The sequence below is a fragment of the Mycetomoellerius zeteki genome, unplaced genomic scaffold, assembly GCF_001594055.1.
Source record: "Mycetomoellerius zeteki isolate Tzet28-1 unplaced genomic scaffold, Tzet1.0 scaffold47, whole genome shotgun sequence".
Classification (NCBI taxonomy): Eukaryota; Metazoa; Arthropoda; class Insecta; order Hymenoptera; family Formicidae; genus Mycetomoellerius; species Mycetomoellerius zeteki.
The window spans coordinates 129,544-146,802 of NW_017257468.1; the positions used below are offsets into that span (position 1 = coordinate 129,544).

Here is a 17,259-nt window from a genome sequence, read left to right on the forward strand (position 1 = left end):
GCTGCGGTGGCTGCTGCTGCTGCTGCGGTTGCTGCTGATGATGCTGATGATGATGATGGCCGAGGTGACTGATGTTGACGGTGAGCTGGGGATGCGCCAGTTGATTGAGATGGGGACTCGGTGACGGCGGCGGCGGCGGTTGATGGCCGGGATGCACATGGTGGTTGTGGCCCGGTTGGGGATTTTGCGGATGCGACGCCGAGAGAGGGTGGTGATGATGGGGACCGCCACAGTGCGGCAATATACAATGCATGGGTCCTAAGGCACCGACGGCGACACCCACTGCGCCCTCCTTCGAGACGCCATATCTCGAAACCATTCTTCGGGATGGCGAAGCAGCCCGGTCGCTGCTAGGCTTTTCCTACGTGCGAGAGTGACTTTGCCTCGCACTACTCCTCTTCCCTCGCTCCTTCTCCCCGGCACGGAGGCCGCCTCACCCTCGCGCCTCGTCCGCACGGCTGAGATCCTCCCCCTCCTCTCCGTTTTTCCTCCGATCGGTGGTTAGAGACGACCCGACGCCGTCGACGAGGCTCCACTAGGTATATTTACGTAACGGTAAATGCGGCAATGGAACGAATTCGCGAGCATCGTCGCGAAATCCGTCGTCGCTCCGTCTTCTCTCTCTTTCTTTCTCTCTCTCTCTCTCTCTCTCTCGATGATGCCACCAGGAATCTCTCGGGATCGCAAGAATTGCCGACTGTCGCGAAAGAGAGCTGGCGAGACCTTTTCCCTCGTTGGCGCGCTTCACACACATGCACACACAACAAAACACACACACGTCACACGACCGTTACGGTTTCGGCCGTGGTTCTTCCTCGACGTCGTGCATACACCTCGCGCGCGGCCCGTCAACTCGTCGATCGTCGACAATGGCGCGCCATGGTGACCGCGCGCGCGTCTCTGACTCCACTCGCTCCTAAGTAGTTCTAAATCTTCGCCGTCCTCGGCGGATGATGGTCCTCGTCGCGCTTCTCCCCACGAGCGGCATCAAGCATCGCCGGCGAGTCTCTGTCGTTCACTTCGCCTCGCCGAACGGGGATAATACCAGGATGCACACGTGGTCGAGATTCTCACGTTTAATGGGAGAGAGAGAGAGAACGCCGATTCCGATCACTCACTTGGCGAGATTACTTTAACGTAGGGATTACGTGACCTCGTATAGCACCTGCCAAAACGAATACGTTACGAGGATTGTCGCGCGACCGTCGCGCGGCCGTCGCCGACTGTCACGGGAGAATTGTCGTCGTCGTCGTCGCGCGTGCACGTCGCTCGCGTACTCGGTATAGGTGGCGAACTATCGCGGCCCGTCCAAAATCGATATTTAAGGCTCGACCGGCGCGGCGCGGCGCGGCGCGTCGTCTCTCCCCCCCCCCCTCCTCTCCCCTCTCTCGCTCGCCCTTCGTCTAAGCGTATCTCTGTGCGTGTACAGCGTACGTGTGTCACCCACTCCCGCGCGCTACGAGCGACTCTCCGATCGCCGTTGAAACTCTACGGGCGGAACGCGCGACGTTATTTTACCAGGTCGGAGCCGGCCACGCGGAGAATCCCGTCGCGTCGCCGATGAAAACGAGAATGAGTCAATTTTTAGCCCTCTGCGGCTACGACCGCGAGAGATCGGGAAGGCGGCGAGGCTACTGTTGTCTTCTTCGTACGAGCCAATCGGGCGCGTTCGGCCCCGCGCCGAGAAAACCCGAGCGCGACAACTATCGTCCGAGCCCGAGTCTGTAACCCCTCTCGCGTACGTCGGAGTTGGGCAATTTTGCACCGCGAGTAATCTATTATAAAAATAATACGCTTGTACGATATAAGTGTAATAGGTGTAATACGTATAACACGTATAAAGTATATTTATAATACCTGGAATAATCATAATACGTTGTTTCATCCATGCCCAACCCTGATCGGGATGCGCTTTCGAACGAGGGGATAAAACGATAAGAGAGCGAGAAGAAACGATCCCGAGACTGATTTACTCTAACAACCGCGCGTCCTCTCTCATCCGCGTGCGGCACGCACGCATGCACGCACGCATGCACGCACGCACCGTCGCTGCCTCCACACAGCGCGCGCAAACGCACGTATAATGGCGCGGGCTGAACGTTCGCGATACACGGTACACGGAACGGTCCTATGGCGCACGACCGCGAACAATCAACGGATAGGCAGGAGAAAGAAAGAGATCGAGACCGAGAGAGCGCGTCGTTCTTACTACGGCAGACTCACTTCACGTTTCGAATGCCGAGAGACTCGCCTCGATGGAGCGAAGGAATCTCGGGGTAACGCGAGCGTACCCTTTGCCAAGGGACGCGTTCGGTTCAACTGAGAGCCAGTGAGAGTAGACGAGCCCTTCCCATACCGACCTACGACGAATCGCGTACCGCCTGTTGACTCCGCCACGCCATCTATCCGCTCCGTGAATAAAAGACATTCAGGAACGTAACGGCCCGATCGGGGGCCTCGCTTCGCCCACCTCGATCGCTTTTCCGGAATTCAGTGTGAATTTTTAGTACTTTTTAGAAAGGACCAAAAATTAAGCCCTTGCTGGAAAGCAATAGAAATTCGTTTACAAACCTAAGCTTATTACCACACCTATTACACGGAGAATTTTTTCTTAAAATTTACCCCGAAAATATGAAAGTCGTGGGATAACATTGTATTTCGAAGAATTTTAATGTAAATCTCTCTCATTCGTTAATAAAACTACAATAAAGTATAAAATAGGTTCGGTTAATTTTAGTGCATGATAAAAATCTTTAAAATATCGTATTCTACCACACTAATATATTTTCAGGGTAAATTTTAAAAGAAAATTCTCTCCGTGTTATGTTAGGGTGAAGATTTCGAAATACGATAGGTACAGTAAATAAACTTTAGGCTTAAGAAATTTACCAAATATTATAGTCTAGAATATTCTACACACATTGATTAATTTCTTAAGGCTTAAGGCTTACTATAAGCTCCATTAAATTTTGCTCAATCCTATATCTATTGTAATTAAGGGTAAGAACACAGAGAGAAAGAAAGAGAGAGAGAAAGAGAGAGAGAGAGAGAGAGAGAGGAACATAATGCATAAAAAAATGAGCCAATTGAAGTTCTTCGTTTCTTTCTTTTCTTTTTTTTAAATAAAAGACTTCGGTTGATTTTCTTATATCTCATGCGTTATGCAAAAATCTGGGCTCCTGCCTAAACTTTAGATACGAAGTTTTATGGCTCGTCCCGCGAAACTTTGCGAGATACTTTGTTATTTGATTGAAGAAAAACGTTCCTTATTTTATTTTATTTGTTGTACACGTGCAACATGTATATAACGCAACATATTTCTCATTTGTTACAATACTGACATAATTAAAAAATTGGGATTGCTTGTGTAAAAAAATTAAAACATAAGAGAAATATAAAGAAGTATAAAAAAAACACATTTTTATTTCTCTATTAACGCAACATATATCGCTCATTTTCTACAAATAAAAAATTGTCATTCTATAGTTGCTTGTAAAAAACGGAAATTTAAAAATCCATTAAAAAATACACATTTTTATTACCTCCAACGCCACATATATCGCTCATTGGATACATAACTAAAAAATTATTAATTTATAGTTGCTTACAAAAAAAACGAAAACTTAAAAAAATAAACAACCATTAAAAGAACACATTTTTATTCCTCTAATAGCGCAATGTATACCGTTCATTTGCTACAACACTGAAATAATTAAGAAACTGTCACTGTTAATTGTTGGCAAAAAAAAAACGAAAACTTAACAAAAAAAAAAATAAAGAATATACTTTAAAAGAACACGTTCTTTTATTCCTCTATAATCAGTTATTTCACCAAAATTGCATTTTAAAATTAATATTACGAAATTTTTTTAATTCACAATATTAAAATTTATCTTGTGAAAAAACTTGGTTTTTTTTTTAATTATATCGTTGTAGCAAATGACATAATTGTATGTTATTATCATGGCAGTTTTATATACAGAATCGTTTTTAAACGATCAACATTTATTTAAGAAAAATATCTTTAATTTTTTTGCCCTCATTTGTCGCGATAGTAAAGAGAATCTTCCTTGCTGTCAAAATACACATCGTGTATTTATTGTATAAGCAACATACATATTATTCAACGTATGCATTTCATTACGAAAAATGTTAAAAAAATTAAATATATTTAATAGAACTGAATGTGTGTGCATATAAATTCGCATGAAAAATATTATTTAAGCACTAAAAATCCAGCTTAACCGTTGAGGCTTCTGTTACTCAATAAATGTATTTGGTCATCGCTCTAATAGCATGACGATGCTAATTTATACATACCTGTAAAATTGTCACAAAAAAAACACTAGTAATGTTTATATACCGCGCCTGGTGAAGCACAACAATGAGCAACGATTCCACGCAAACGCACTCTATAGAACTCGACCCTTCAGGTACGACCCTTCGAGTGTTATAAATGCGGCAAATTCAAATAGAAGACAATAGATGAATAGAATATAATGAAACTTTAGGAAGCGTGAATGACATTTACGAATATATTTTCAATACAGACACAATAGTCAAAAGTTAAAAAGATTTTCCGAGAAAAAATTCCTATATTTTATCCTTCGATTTAAGAAAATGAAAGACTTTACAATTTCTTCACTTATTCATCATACGAATTATATTACCTGAAGCAAATTCTGTAAAGAATTTCAAAAATTTGAGTGAATAATCCGAAGACACAAGAAAACGGTTATTCGATTGTTTTTGAAAGGTCTAATAAAAATTGATAGACGTTTCATAACTACACGGAAAAAAAAGATATAGTTCACATAACTAAAAATATCTAGTGTGAGCAACATAGAAACATCATCCGAGTTATCTTTATGTGATAGGAATGTGTATGATTGATACGATTTATTTACTTTTATGTGTCGACTACATCAATGTAATTAGACGCGATCTGGTTGTGACATCCAAAATTTCGTTGGGGGATCATTTACTATAGATAAGTTATATACCCGTATAGTTGCATCAATCGTGACATTATAAAGCATGATGTATTATATAATAATAAGAATTAAATTATGAATAAAAATTTCTTGTTACATCATGCTATAAATTAAGTTGCAATTTCAAAAAGCAAAAGCGACTCACCACGTTTACAATTAAAAATACGTATATGTGAAACGCCGTCATTGCTGCAATATAACCTAATCATTGTACTATGGTTCAAGCAACTACATAAATAGTTGTTCCATATTTTATTATTTAATCTGGTTGGTATCACCAGATTTCTATGCAGACCAATCACACTGTTTTTTCCGTGTATAAAAGAATGTAAACGTGATTTATAAGAGCTTTTTGTCGAATATTATTGTCATTATGATACGAAACAATTGAAAAAGTGTTTTTACTACCTTTCTTTGAACATAATTTTCAATAGTATTTCCTTTTATTTTCTTAGGTTTTCCCTAAAAAGAGAAGTTAGAGTTCACTGATCATTTGTAATGAGTAGATACAAAGATGGTCATTTATAATACCAAAAATATTATTTTAGAACTGATCATTTTAAAGAAATTGGAAAACAGAGACAAACGAAATCGAAATTTTTTCAAAATGAACTTCTGTAGGATCTTGTTATTGTTGATTTAACATATACATCCACTGTTAGAAAATAAATAGTTCTGTCTTCTCTCTCTCTGAAAAGGTCACTTTTGTACTTGTTTGGTAAAAGCAATTTACTTTGGAACATCTTACACGAATGAATTCCAACGGTTTTCTTAGGAACATGAAAATTAACGATCTCCTCATGAATTTTTTAAATATGTTGAAAATGCTTGTATAAATTTAAAGAGATATAAAAAGAAAGAACAAAATTTGATAAATATTTAATAAAATATTAATTAGAAAATAATAAGATTGGTCGAAAAGTCAAACAAACGAGCAATTGGGTCAAAGATTAAAATTAGTTTATTAAACCATCAAGAAAAGATTAAAAGTTATTCATCTGTTAGTGTTCGCTATGACATGAAGTTCTATCTTATTGTTAGATATATATTCCATTGGGTGATTTAGGATTCCATTTCAACTTTTGATTTTGAAATTCGAGATTATATGTCCTTTTAGACGACTTTTCATAAATTTTAATTACTTGACTCTACTCTTTCTCGTCTTTCAACGAAGAAATAATTTTGGTTTTAATATGGATTTCAGTATAACGGATAAAAAAGAACATTCATTGAATTTGATTTTTAATATTTATCGTTTAATGTTAATTAATCCAACCTATAATGTGATCGATTTTTATCTTTATTTATATTTTAATAATGACTTTTTCTCAACGTTTTAATTAGTAGGAATTTCGTGTATATATACAACTTGTTTCCAAATTCTTAATTTATTTTCTATTAGCTGAAGGAGATTTAGTATAGTCGAAACGTTCAATGTATTGTATATTAATGAGTAACTAGTTTTAATCTTTTATCTAATTGTTCGTTTGTTTGACTTTTCTAGCAAATTTTATTGCATTTGCATTGCAATTTCGAGATAGAAAAAATCAATATTATTACTAAAAAATAATAATATGATTATGTGTAATTATATATATATATAATAAATCATTGCATAACTTACTAATATTTTAAATTATAAATTTCTTACAAAAATTGTAAACATTTCATATACATATGATTTTTTTCTACTTTAAATATTCAAATTATTTTTCAAGAGCTAAAGAAAAGATAGTACTAATCGAAACAATTTAATTGATACATATTTACTTTAAGAAGAATAACAAAATAAAAGCTTATTTCGACACTTTGATACAAAGAGAAAATTCCTTAAAACTTTAAAGACCGAAAAATTCAAGAGGTAAATGTAGGAAGACAAAAATCTGAGAAATAAAAATATAAAAATAGGATATGAAAGAAAATAAAATAAATCATAAAAGAAAAATATTTTAAAAAATGTAAGAAACACATTCAATTATTTCATATGACACTCACATACAGAAAAATATCATTCTATTGTTAAAAAAAGATTACTCAATTTACTTTCTTTTAAGAAATTTCTTCTAGAAGAAATACAAAATGAATATGAAATATATTTTACTTTTACTTGTACAAAATAAATTGAAATAATATTCAATCATCATCTGATGAGTTTTCGTAAGATTTTTTTAACATAAATATGTTGTAATGAAAACACATTATCGTCGTACCATTTTCGTTCAGTCTCTGGTAAAAATCTCATTAATGATTTTAAATCGTTTATGCCCTTTTTCCATAGATTATATCATTTTCACCACCACAAGACAATCGAAACACGATAAATCATATTTAACTAAAGAAACATCAATTCCTTGCTTATTTGCGCTAATCTCCGGGAAAAGGATAAAAATAGAATTGTGCCTTTATTCTGCCAATCCCCTCAATTAGACATTTCACCGTGTTATCGAGCGATTTGCAAAGGCATACGAGCGCGGGCGGATGACAGCGAAGAAGGGCGCGTGCAGACAGGAAGGTGGAAGGTGAAAGAGAGAAAGGGTGATGCAGCAGCACCTAGGAGAGATGAACGAAGGGGGATGACGAAAGGGGGAACGGATTCGCGAATCGCGGTATCGTGTATAGGTGAGGCGGTAACCCAGTTTCGCCAGTGCACCAGGCCAAGCTGCAGCACCGCCGTGAACCGATCGATACCTATATGCACCCGGCGCGCTGCCCACAGCCTAGATTCGCCGACTCTGGTCTAGGATAGGCGCGAGAAAGGGGATACACCGCGTGACCCCCGTGACCTACATCGCAGGGGGAGAAGTTTGCCCTGTCAATCGTCTCCGATCCGTTCGAATCGCATGCAGTTCCACTCATTGTTCCGGATTTTGTTCCGTTGCGATTACGAGAACTCGAGATACTGCACCAGACTTAGAAGATATCTTTCGTTTGTATTCTCGGAGAGAAAGTTTCTCAAAACCGAAACGTCGAATTATGGAGAACATTCTCGAATGGACATCGAGACTAACCATGAGACTGATTTATGGCCTGATTTTTTATGGCCTGATTTATTAGAACTGATTTATGGATTACAAACACACTGAAAAAAAATATAGTCAATTTTAATAAATATTTAGTTCAATACTGCCAACTAAACATTTACTTATAGTAAATTAAATCAAATTAACGTTTCTTGTATCAAATTAATAAATACATCTTTATATTTAATAAATATTTAGTTGGCAGTATTGAACTAAATATTTGTTAAAATTGACTACATTTTTTTTCAGTGCAGGTATGCGACAGAACCTAATCGTTCAAAACTTTTTTCTTTTGCTTTGTTCGCAGATATTTTAAATAGGCGTGCACGTTCTTTGAATATCCGAATACATTTTCTTATTTCTATGCGTGAAAGAAATTCTATAGAACTAAAATACTGTAACTGTTTCCTCTAGAAAAAAATTTGAAAAATGCAAAGAAAGATGTGTACTGAAAAAAGAATTTAATAGGAAAAAGTTGTCAAGTGCGTATGATCGTTTAAATCATACTTCGTCCAATTTTATATTATTACTTAATATAATTAACATTTTATAAAAATATGAAATAAATGGGAAATGAATAATACAGAAAATCTAATAAATTACGTCTTTTGTGAGTGTTAATAGCATTTTAAATAATCAGATATATAATATTAATTTTTAATCAATTTATGTAGCTAATAATAATGTAATTATGCAATTTTATTAGGAATTTTTGTATTCTTATAAAAAAGATTTACTGCAGAATAGTTCTTATTCATTATATATATATATATATATATGTACAATTATTACAAAAATTAAATCTATCGAGTTTTCTAAATCATACTATTACAAAATAAAACTAATAATTGACAATAATAAAATTAATAATTTTATACAAATCAGTATATCAAAAAAAAAAATATAATAAAGAAATAGCTTAAATGGTACTAAATATTTAACAAAATAAAATTATTTTTTATTATATTAATTATTTTATTATATTAAGTAAAATTTCATTATTTCATTATTACTCTTTTTTTCAGTGTGGGAATTGCCGATTTTCTATGAGACTTTAAAGAAAATCGGAAATCATCCACACTGAAAAAAATTTCTAGTTGAAAACGAACGATCTAGAAGATTCTGATCGTATCAATTCTATTTCTAGTTATCTCAACTAGAACTTATAATCGACTCAACCATAGGAAATTCAGGTGTTTGTCCTTTTTTAACTAGAATTCCAACCAAACATACCTTCAAACATTGATACAACCATATATTTTTTCTCAGAGACACATAAAGAAAAAGGCAAAGGAGGAGAGGAAAAAAGGACCTGTAACCTCAGACTGTAACACATCAACCTTCAACCGTCGCGTCGAAGGTTTCAGCCAGACGAGACAACCGAAAGTTCAAAGTCCTCGAGCGAAAACATTGCTGTGAATCATACCAAAAATATATACATATCTCGGAGACCCGCCGGAACTGGCGCAAGCAAGTCTTTTTTCGTCATTTACCTAAGGCGCAGATTTTTATCTCAGAGTCCGTTGGAGCGCGATTGAACTTTCGAATGATCGGTCGCGAATCGACAGACCGACCGTTTTTCTCGCGTTACCTCGCGAGGGTCGCGAAAGAAGGGGAGGGAGGGCCGTAAAAGTCATTTTTCTCGGGGTCTTTGAGCCCCCGAGCCGTTGACCTTGGAAAGGTAGCATGGAAACCTCGTGGTGTCGAGCGATAGTACGATATCTCTCTCTCTCTCTCTCTCTCTCTCTCTCTCTCTCTCTCTCTCTGTCTCTCTCTCTGTATGTCTCTCGCCATCTCCGTGTGGGCGTTCGGTAGGTTAGCAGCCTGCGAAAGGTGGGAGAGAGAATGAACAGCGCGGATCGGGAAAGGGGAAGGTGGAGAAAGAGAGTAACTACGCGCCGACGAATGTCTGGATGGGAGACGGAAAGTCTACGCGAGGGAAGGGTCGATATTTACCGGCCTTCTCCCGTCCCCCTTTCCCACCCACGCCGTCATCCCCCTGTCTCCCGTCCCCACCGGGCAACGACCTACCGTCATCCCCCTCGCTGCGTTGCGGCCGTTGCAGATCGTCCGCCTCCCTTCGCCACCCTTGCTCGCGCGGCCCTGCCCTACGCAGCGCGTTACGTCGCGTCCTAACCCTCCGACCTGAACCCTTCCCACCACCCCCCACCCCGCCTAATTAAACGACACCGTGGTCATGAACGTGCAACGTCCCCCGAACGATACTCCACGACCGCGCCTATCTCGATGACGCGCGAGACGTTTTCTCTCGCCGACTCGCCAAAGACGTTCGTTTCGCTAAAGCTGCGTTACGTCGTGAACAAATTAAACATTGAAATTTCACGGTACGATACGGTCTGACAGTGACCGATGATATCGTACGGTGAAATTTGCAATTTAACGTGGAAAACGCACGTATCGCGCTGCCACGCCGTGAATTGAGAAACTACTTAATCTCGAGAAACTCGGTCGGTAAGCAAAAATCTCGTAGATCGCGTGAAAATGCATGTAATATTTAATATTTAGTCGGAATAAGTAAATGGAAAATAGATGTTATATTAGTCTTAATGGCTTGGCGCTTAATGATGTCCGATATTAATATAATGTAACATTAAATATGCATGTTTGACATAAATGAATTTAGCGCTAACAAAAATTCAATATTTTTCTCGATAAAATTAATTGCAAAACAATCGAGTAACCACTCTTTCTTTTTTCTCTCTTTGAAACGAAAGTAAATATCGCTATTTGCTACAATGATGACGCAACTCAAAAAAAAAGTTTTCCAGAAAATGAGTTTGTGAAGCACATTAAAATTTTGTATTATTAATTTGTAATATTAATTTCAGGATGTAATTTTAAAGTACAACTGCAATGATATTAGAGGAACAAAGGTTTGTTCTTTCCTTTTTTTCTTTATATTTCCGTTCTTTTCTGTAAATAACTCTAAAATGACTATTTTTAGTTGTGTCGCTATTATAGCAAATGAGCGATTTATAGAATATTAAAGAACATATATTACTCAACGAACTGAATAAAAATGTCTGAAAAGTTCAATACTTTTCAAATTATTTATTCTAACAAAATATAAAAGATATTCCAACAAATGCTAACAAAATACAAAAGATTTTATATCTATATATGTAAGATATAAAATTATCTTTTATTTTTATTTATTTCAACAAATATTGCCTGTCTTTTAAGGCTATTTTATTATTCAACATCCTAACTTATGTCGTTAGTAAATAAATCCGTGCAAATAACGTGCACACAGCGGAACGGAACTCAAGCGGAAGTGAAGAGACTATTCGCCGACCTAATAACATTCGCCATTTTATCAGCGCGTGGTCAGCCACCACGTGGTGGAAATAATCCGCGTTTGATCGCAGAAATCGTAAAGTTTTACCCGACACATTCTTATTCGTTATATAATTCTTCAATCCCCTTTTTTTAAAGAGATCCTAAAATAGATGGAGCTCGGATTTCTTTCTTCGCAGATCCAAATTCTTTTATAAAAACAAAGGAATTACAATGGAAACAAGTAATGCATTCTTGATTTAATTCGACCGGTAGCACAGCTGTTGAACAGTCACGTGCGTGTTTCAAACGGCCTTTAATAACGAACTGTGCCGGTGCGTTGCCAATCGTACAATCGTAATTCTCGAGAGAAAGTTAGCCCGTTCCTCCCTATCTTCATGAAGAACAAAACCGCTTTCCATACCGTTCAATTTGGTTGAAAAATTTACCAACGAGAACACTTCCTAAATAAGAACAAAAGCCAACGGCTTTTATACTCCTTTTATGTAATAATTTGATTTATTTATAAAGTCTTTTGTAATTTAAACTTTCTAATAAATTTTTCCTTTTCAAGCAAATTCTTTATTTAATTTTATACAGGGATTAATACGATCAAAAAATTCATATAAATGACTTCCGGAAATACACTGAAAAAAATGCATGTAATTTTACATGGAAATTACATGTTTATGACTGGAAAATTGCCTAAATATGATTGGAAATTTACAATTTCCAGTAAATTTCCAAGCATATTTATGTAATTTTCCAGTCATAAACATGTAATTTCCATGTAAAATTACATGCATTTTTTTCAATGTAGACAAAAAGAATAGGATTATTCTTCACCGATTTCTATAAGATAACCGAGCCCAATTTGAGCCATTTCCCAAAGTGGACCACTCGCTGTTTGTATACAGGATGTCCCATTTTAAACGATCACCTCAAATATCTCTTGAACAGTGCATCTTAGGGAAATGTTTCAGACAAAAGTTTTAAGACTTCGAGGGGGACGGATGATGCCATTGGTTTGACCTTAGGTGGCGTCGTCAAGATCAGGGCAAGATCATATTGAATTTTTAAAATGGAATCCTCCATTTTTCATTACATGTTCTTGTAGCATATCTCGAGAGCTTTCCAAAACACTATAATAAAATATTTTTTCATGAAGTACTTTTTGAGTTATAAGGCTTGAAAGTTACAGTATCGCCGGCATTAGCATTACTCAAGGTGTCCAAACGATGGCTAAAACCTTTGAATGTTGTTCAGTGTCATGATCTTGATAACATTTGTTAAGATCGTAACTACTGGAGGTTTTACTCTTATTTTGCACTAAAAATTCATTTTTACGTAAACATGAAAATAAGCGGAACAACTTCCAGTGGTCTCGATCTTAACAAATATTATCAAAGTCATGACACTGAACAACATTCAAAAAGTTTTAGCCATCGTTTGGGCACCTTGAGTAATGCTAATGCCGGCGATACTGTAATTTTCAAGCCTTATAACTCAAAAGGTACTTCATGAAAAAATGTTTTATTATAGTGTTTTGGAAAGCTCTCGAGATATGCTACAAGAACATGTAATGAAAAATGGAGGATTCCATTTAAAAAATTCAATATGATCTTGCCCTGACCTTGACGACGCCACCCAAGGTCAAACCAATGGCACCATCTTATGTCCCCTTCGAAGTTCCAAAACTTTTGTCTGAAATATTTTTCCCTAAAATGCACTGTTCAAGAGATATTTGAGGTGATCGATTAAAATGGGACACCCTGTATAATTATAATGTATATATTATAATGATTAATTTAACAGACACTAATAATTCGAGCAGGCGATCCGTATGACTCGATTCATAAATTATATTATTCATTGTTTTTGTAAAAAAAACAGGAAAAACTGACACGTCGTGGTCGTGATATAATATTCCGTAAGCAAGTAATTGCTTTCTATAATTATGAAAACATGGTTATTAATTTCCGTAGTTCATGTTATTGTAGCTCTATATTCATACTTTACAACATTATATTTAATTTATATTTTTGTCACAACGTTTTGTTTAATTAATAATTAAAGAAAAGGAATTCTTTGTATGGTGATATCAATATGGGCCATGTCCGAGCATATGAGTAAGTGTGACATTTGTCACAAATACATATGTTCATATAAAGATTGTGTGGGATTAACTAAAAATGATAAAGGGCCTTTTACTTATCCGAACTGCGAGTAGATCCATAAGCATAGTTTTAAGAAGGAGAAGTTAACAGGTATTCAATGTTTAAGCTGCTAAATAGTTTTTTTAAATGTTTATGCAATATGTTTATGCAATAAAATTATGAACTTATAAAAGTAACGTTGGATCACTTTACTTTTCATATTTTTAAGATTTTCATATGAAAAGGGGAAGATATTATATACGGCTTGCACATTGAATACGCATTTTGTTAAGATGATTTAAATGCTATCTTTCTTTTAATCTCCACTGCAGTGGAGAGTAAAATTTCTTCTTTTGAATGTAACCATTAATTTTCAATGTTGACCTTATAGCAAAAAATTAAAAAAGCTCTTAAAGCTTAGGATGGTCCATTGGACCCTTTGTAAATACATTGTCACACAAAGAACCGGAAGTTTGGGTTTAAGAATTGGGGATTAAGGAATTACGGATTAAGGGATTATGGTTCAGGTAAACCTTTTCGGTACTTAAATTTTTCGCACAAAAAGAAATTTAAAAGAACCATTAATCATCCTTTTAGCTTTGAAAAAAAGTTTGACTTAAACATCAACAAACTTTCAATATAATTTTGTATAAAAGAAATACTTTGCAGACAATGAAATCGGGGCTATAAGAAAGGAATTGTTGCTTTCTTTCTGAAAAAAAGGTAAAAGTATACAAAAGATCGTAAAAATGTAGTCCGAGTGTTCAAATATTTTCGGCATTATACGCATTATAAAGATATAAATAGAATTCTATTTTCAATACTGACTGGATCGTAAATCGTCTAAAGCGAGCTTTAACTAACATTAACTACACGACACGAAATTAAAAAATTATCCAGTCGCGTATAAAAGTGCACTTTCTACCAGGAACTGTTTAGGAGCTGGTTCAGCGGAATAGCCGGTACACTTCGCACACGTGCTAAATGTCACAATGTTAGAGCGTGCGATTTAACCCGCCAGCAGTTGCGACTTGCTTCAAACTATTTTATTACACGTAGAACGCAATCGTACGTAATTCGCATACGAATCAAATGACATATATAAAATAAAAGAGTAACGTTCGTTAGAGATGATATACCCAGATAACTGATAAAACCTTCTATTTGAAAACGAAAAAAGAATAATAAGATTTTTATTATATCAAAATTCCGTTTTTATTAACTAGAATTCTAGTAGATTTAACCAGAAAATTCTGATTCGTCCATTTCCAAAAAAAACTCCAAAATTTTCTATTTGATTCAACCAGATATTTTTCTCAGTTTACATACGTGAAAATAAATCGACGTCAACAGAGTCAATTGGAAAATTCCAAATAAACGTCTCTTCTTTTTTCACATATAATAAAAAACGCAACTTTGACGACGATTTTGAGAGAAAGGTTTTGTATGACAGCGATATACCGAGAGAAAGGTTTTGTATAAATAATTATAATTTGGTTTTCATATGGGAATTATAAAAACTTTCTCACTTTTTAATTTAAATATTGTAATGTTCCAATAAAAATTTGATTAAAATAACCACTGAGAGAAATGTTTTATATGAATAATCATAATTTAGTTGATCACATGAATTACAAAAATTTATTTTTAATTTAAAAGTTGTGTTGCATTCCAATCAAGAATTGGTTAAAATAAGAAAATTTTGATTAAAATAACCCAATTTTTAAATTAAACAGTAAGAAAGTTTTCGTACCCCAATTCGCACGTCAATCAAATTGTGGTTATTCAAACAAAACATTTCCGTGTAGATGGAGGTAAGTAGCGCCGCGGAAGATTTCCGTTTCAGACAGAAACAATCGCAAAATCGGCAAAAACTGAAGATAACGAACGTCACGTGATCTAGATATAATCCGAGGATTTATACAACGTAACGTAACCGTAAAATGATCAGTCGGCGAAGAGGGAGAGGGACGGGAGGAGGCGAGCGAATGAAGTACGGTTAGTTTCTCCCCGGATGTTCGGTGGCCTCTTTCTCGAGCGAGCGGCCTTGCCAGGAATGCGCATTTTCTGCCGGTTGTCCGTCTATCCCGGCTTCGATTCGAATCTATATGCGCCGATGGCCACCTTTCACCCGCCGCCGCGTCGTCCACGAGTGGTGAGCCTCATTATTCGAAACCGAACGACTTCAAAGTCGGTCGCTTTACGTCACCAGGAAATTCAAATATCACGAGATGCGAAAAATATCCGTTAAACCGCCTAAAAATAGTTAAAGTGACTGACTGCATAATCGAACGCAAGTCGATGAATGACACCACGAGGGTACATATTTAGCTTTTATTTGAAGTCTTTCATGTACCTGCGCGATTATCGGACGTTAGACATCCGGATATGTTCGGGTTGTCTTTCATTATTTTCAATGTATTATTTTTCTTATTTGTACGAATATTTTTTTTGTTTTTCTTCTTTGTGTTTTTACAAATTTTTAATATTTGTAATTACACGGCACTATAATTAGCAGTAATAGTAATGATTATAAATAATGTGTAGATAATTATAGTTACAAATTTTTCTCTCAGTGTAAAGTTTGTCCTAGAACAGTAATAAACGCTTGTATCTATCTAACTCTTTGAAAAAATAAACGCAAAAATTACGCAATATGTGTTATGCGAATTATAAAATGTTAAATAATGAAACGAGAATATAGAATTATGAAATATAAACGAATAATAACGAATTGCACTTGCACAGATTCATACACTCCAAAATTCAAGCATTTATTTATTAAAATTCAATACATTTTTCTCTTAATATATTAAGTTAATATTAATGTTAATATTAATATCAATATAACGCACTGAGAGAAAAAAATATGCTAAATAGAAAAATAATAGTTAAGTGAAATTAATATATTCTTATAGTTTGTAAATAAATATAGGTTTACTTTTAGTAAATGTTTAGCTAGCATTATTCAAACAAATATAAGTAGTGAAAATTATAAATATCGCATGGTATTAAATCACATCGACATGTTTTCAAGTCACAGATGCTGAAATATTTTCTTAAGCTGGGTAACCTGAGAGAATAAATCATTACAAAATGACATGTTCCTTACCTGAAAAAATCATAGAATGCCGAAATTCTATTGTAACGCGTTGTGTGTTATCTGTTTGTCCACCAGGCTTCGGTTCAAATTCCACCGGAAAGACAGAAACTTAAATAAATTTACTTTCGCATCTGTTTCGTCTCTGTACGTCTCAAAAACGTGTAACGTCCTACCTTAACGGTTTAGAACGGTTTCCAATTTACCGTTAAGTGCATCAACCGACAATGGACAGAATGTTTGGCATGCACACCAGATCTCGGAATTAATCGATCTGACCGCTTATTACTTAGTCGACCATCTTACTCCATTACTCCAACGAATTCACGAATCGGAAAGAGAAAGGTACTCCGAGTACAATACGAGCGAATAAGCTAGCTGTTGTATTCAAGTTTATTTGGTATACCTACGAAAACAGTTTTATCTAATATTTTGTAACGCTACGAAGAGAGAGAGAGAATCGAAAGCGACACGAATTTTAAACCATCGACGCGTTTACAACGAAAAAAAATATATATATATATGTATATCGTGTTTCATCGATTGAGCGTAAACTGAAAATATTCGGGCACGTGACGCTATAAATATTTGTAATAAACGAAATTGGATAACATCAAGCTGAAAAGCGCCGCAATGACCGGAAGGTTTAAAATTTCTCTGTACGAGGCATGCCGTTCCAAAATTATTTTCCG

The 17,259-nt window shown here is 35.9% G+C and overlaps 1 protein-coding gene across 4 annotated transcripts in view; it reads right to left on the reverse strand.

The window, feature by feature from the left end:
- Eif4g (eukaryotic translation initiation factor 4 gamma) overlaps positions 1-17,259 on the reverse strand; it is a 64,370-nt gene that overhangs the window by 35,062 nt on the left and 12,049 nt on the right. Inside the window, exon 1 of one of the 4 annotated variants that reach the window (XM_018455043.1) lies at positions 118-640. The exons of the other annotated variants lie outside the window; for them this stretch is intronic. Within the exon in view, the coding sequence (XP_018310545.1) occupies positions 118-319 (202 nt within the window). The 5' untranslated portion in view covers positions 320-640. Of the gene's footprint in view, positions 1-117; positions 641-17,259 lie in introns of those variants that run through there. 4 annotated transcript variants of the gene reach the window in all.